The 2,500-nt window shown below is 39.9% G+C and overlaps 2 protein-coding genes across 2 annotated transcripts in view; one reads left to right on the top strand and one right to left on the bottom strand.

Moving 5' to 3' along the window:
- LOC147467197 (uncharacterized) overlaps window positions 1-1,134 on the top strand; it is a 2,567-nt gene extending 1,433 nt beyond the window's left edge. Inside the window, exon 2 of the mRNA XM_086532293.1 lies at window positions 266-1,134. Coding sequence (XP_086388419.1) covers window positions 326-634 — 309 coding nt within the window. The 5' untranslated portion in view covers window positions 266-325 and the 3' untranslated portion in view covers window positions 635-1,134. The remainder of the gene's footprint in view (window positions 1-265) is intronic.
- Window positions 1-2,500, bottom strand: part of LOC147467196 (turripeptide OL11-like) — a 493,070-nt gene that overhangs the window by 5,082 nt on the left and 485,488 nt on the right. The window lies entirely within an intron of this gene.

Raw genomic sequence — 2,500 nt, forward strand, 5'->3', positions numbered from 1 at the left:
TATATATATATATATATATGTGTGTGTGTGTGTGTGTGTGTGTGTGTGTGTGTGTGTGTGTCTGTGTGTGTGTGTGTGCGTATGTACACACACACACACACACACACACACACACACACACACACACACATATATATATATATATATATATATATATATATATATATATATGTGTGTGTGTGTGTGTGTGTGTGTGTGTGTGTGTGTGTGTGTGTGTCTGTTTATATTATCACTATCAATCGCCAAGTGTCTGTTTTGCTCTCAGACGATTGTGATGCGGACCACTCGGTAGCGATTAGATGCAAAGCTAGGACTGGTGGACGTTATGCCACACCCACCCATTACTGCCTTGGAGAACACATCACGAACGACGAAGGAGCCGCCATGTAGGGATAACGCGGCCTTAAGCATAAGAGAAGTGCCACGGGAGACGGAAGAGACGTCCCAGAAGGAAATTAAAATTATGTCTGAACTAGGAAGGAGACGCACACCCCATGAGGATGCAACGTCATCTGACAGCAGCCCATCCTCCTCGGACTGGGAAGAACAGCAATACAAACGAAGAAAAGCGAAGCAGAAACTTTGGAGAAACAAAAGAGAAAACAAGTATGAGTCCAACCAACGCCACCTCTGATTTTAGGACGCCAGTAGCGGCCGTCCACACCGACGCCTCGCAGCGAGAGGGCGAGGTTCAGGCGCTCGTCTTGGTGCAGCACCGGTACTGAGGGACGTGGCGCTGTTTGTGTTTCGGATGCGGTCCGATGCTTCTGTGGACAGTCTGGTGAGCCATGTGAAGGAGATGACAGTCGAGTATGAACAAGTTGAATAACATCATACTAAAGACTGTTTGTACAAAGAACATTAAACGGGATAAGGTCAAAGAGCTATGTAACCCTAACAACTGTGACAAAGGTCTGCTTGGAAAGAAATGGTATGGCAACCAACAATCAATAACATTATGTCCCCAAATATTGCAACCTTTAACTGCAGGTTAGCTCAATTCAGTTTCGTCTCTATAAAAGAACAATCAAAAGAGCACGACGACCTTATATACCTTCAGAAAACACGGTTACCAGTTTAGGAATCTAATTTTTTGATTCCAATATCAAATGCTCATTCGTTTTATGCAAGTTCTCCTGTAGACTATAGAAAGTTCTTTATAGGTTGACCAGATCGCGGTCGCATTCATGGTTTGTAAGTATCTCTCCCCACACACTGATCGCATTGCAACGCATGACAATAGACTACCATACATTGCCGTATCCGTCTCATAAATTGTCATCTATCTTATGATAATTAGCATTATTTAGCCGTCCACATTTACCAGACCTTTTGCCTAATACAATTTTTGAGACAATAGTTAAGGATAAAAACAAAGACATATATATTCTCTCAAACACCTATATAACGTCTTTATATAACAGTTAAAACACACCAATATACGGCCGATGCTTGAATATGAGTAAGGATTGCAATAATCAAATATTTTCAGTATTAAAAGGCAGAGAAGTAACTTTTTATGTTATTAATACATTACGTGGGAATCACAACACAGCAACTGAAATGAAGAGGTGCTAGGTCCTAGCCTTGTAAAACAACTTGTATAGAGCAGGGAGGTTTCCTATGCCAATACCTGTTCAATATTGATATAGATGGCCTTTCTGATGAATTAAATGATATTGGAACTGGCTGTTCAATCGATAAACCTACTTCCTGATGAATTAAATGATATTAGAGCTGGCTGTTCAGTCGATAAACCTACTTCCTGATGAATTAAATGATATTAGAGCTGGCTGTTCAGTCGATAAACCTACTTCCTGATGAATTAAATGATATTAGAGCTGGCTGTTCAACCGATAAACCTACTTCCTGATGAATTAAATGATATTGGAGCTGGCTATTCAGTCGATAAACCTACTTCCTGATGAATTAAATGATATTAGAGCTGGCTGTTCAATCGATAAACCTACTTCCTGATGAATTAAATGATATTGGAGCTGGCTGTTCAGTCGATAAACCTACTTCCTGATGAATTAAATGATATTAGAGCTGGCTGTTCAGTCGATAAACCTACTTCCTGATGAATTAAATGATATTAGAGCTGGCTGTTCAACCGATAAACCTACTTCCTGATGAATTAAATGATATTGGAGCTGGCTATTCAGTCGACAAACCTACTTCCTGATGAATTAAATGATATTAGAGCTGGCTGTTCAACCGATAAACCTACTTCCTGATGAATTAAATGATATTGGAGCTGGCTGTTCAGTCGATAAACCTACTTCCTGATGAATTAAATGATATTAGAGCTGGCTGTTCAACCGATAAACCTACTTCCTGATGAATTAAATGATATTAGAGCTGGCTGTTCAACCGATAAACCTACTTCCTGATGAATTAAATGATATTAGAGCTGGCTGTTCAACCGATAAACCTACTTCCTGATGAATTAAATGATATTAGAGCTGGCTGTTCAACCGATAAACCTACTTCCTGATGA

This window comes from Penaeus japonicus, unplaced genomic scaffold (genome assembly GCF_977035675.1).
Source record: "Penaeus japonicus unplaced genomic scaffold, GWHDUDI00000001_assembly GWHDUDI00000037, whole genome shotgun sequence".
In the NCBI taxonomy this organism is placed as follows: domain Eukaryota; kingdom Metazoa; phylum Arthropoda; class Malacostraca; order Decapoda; family Penaeidae; genus Penaeus; species Penaeus japonicus.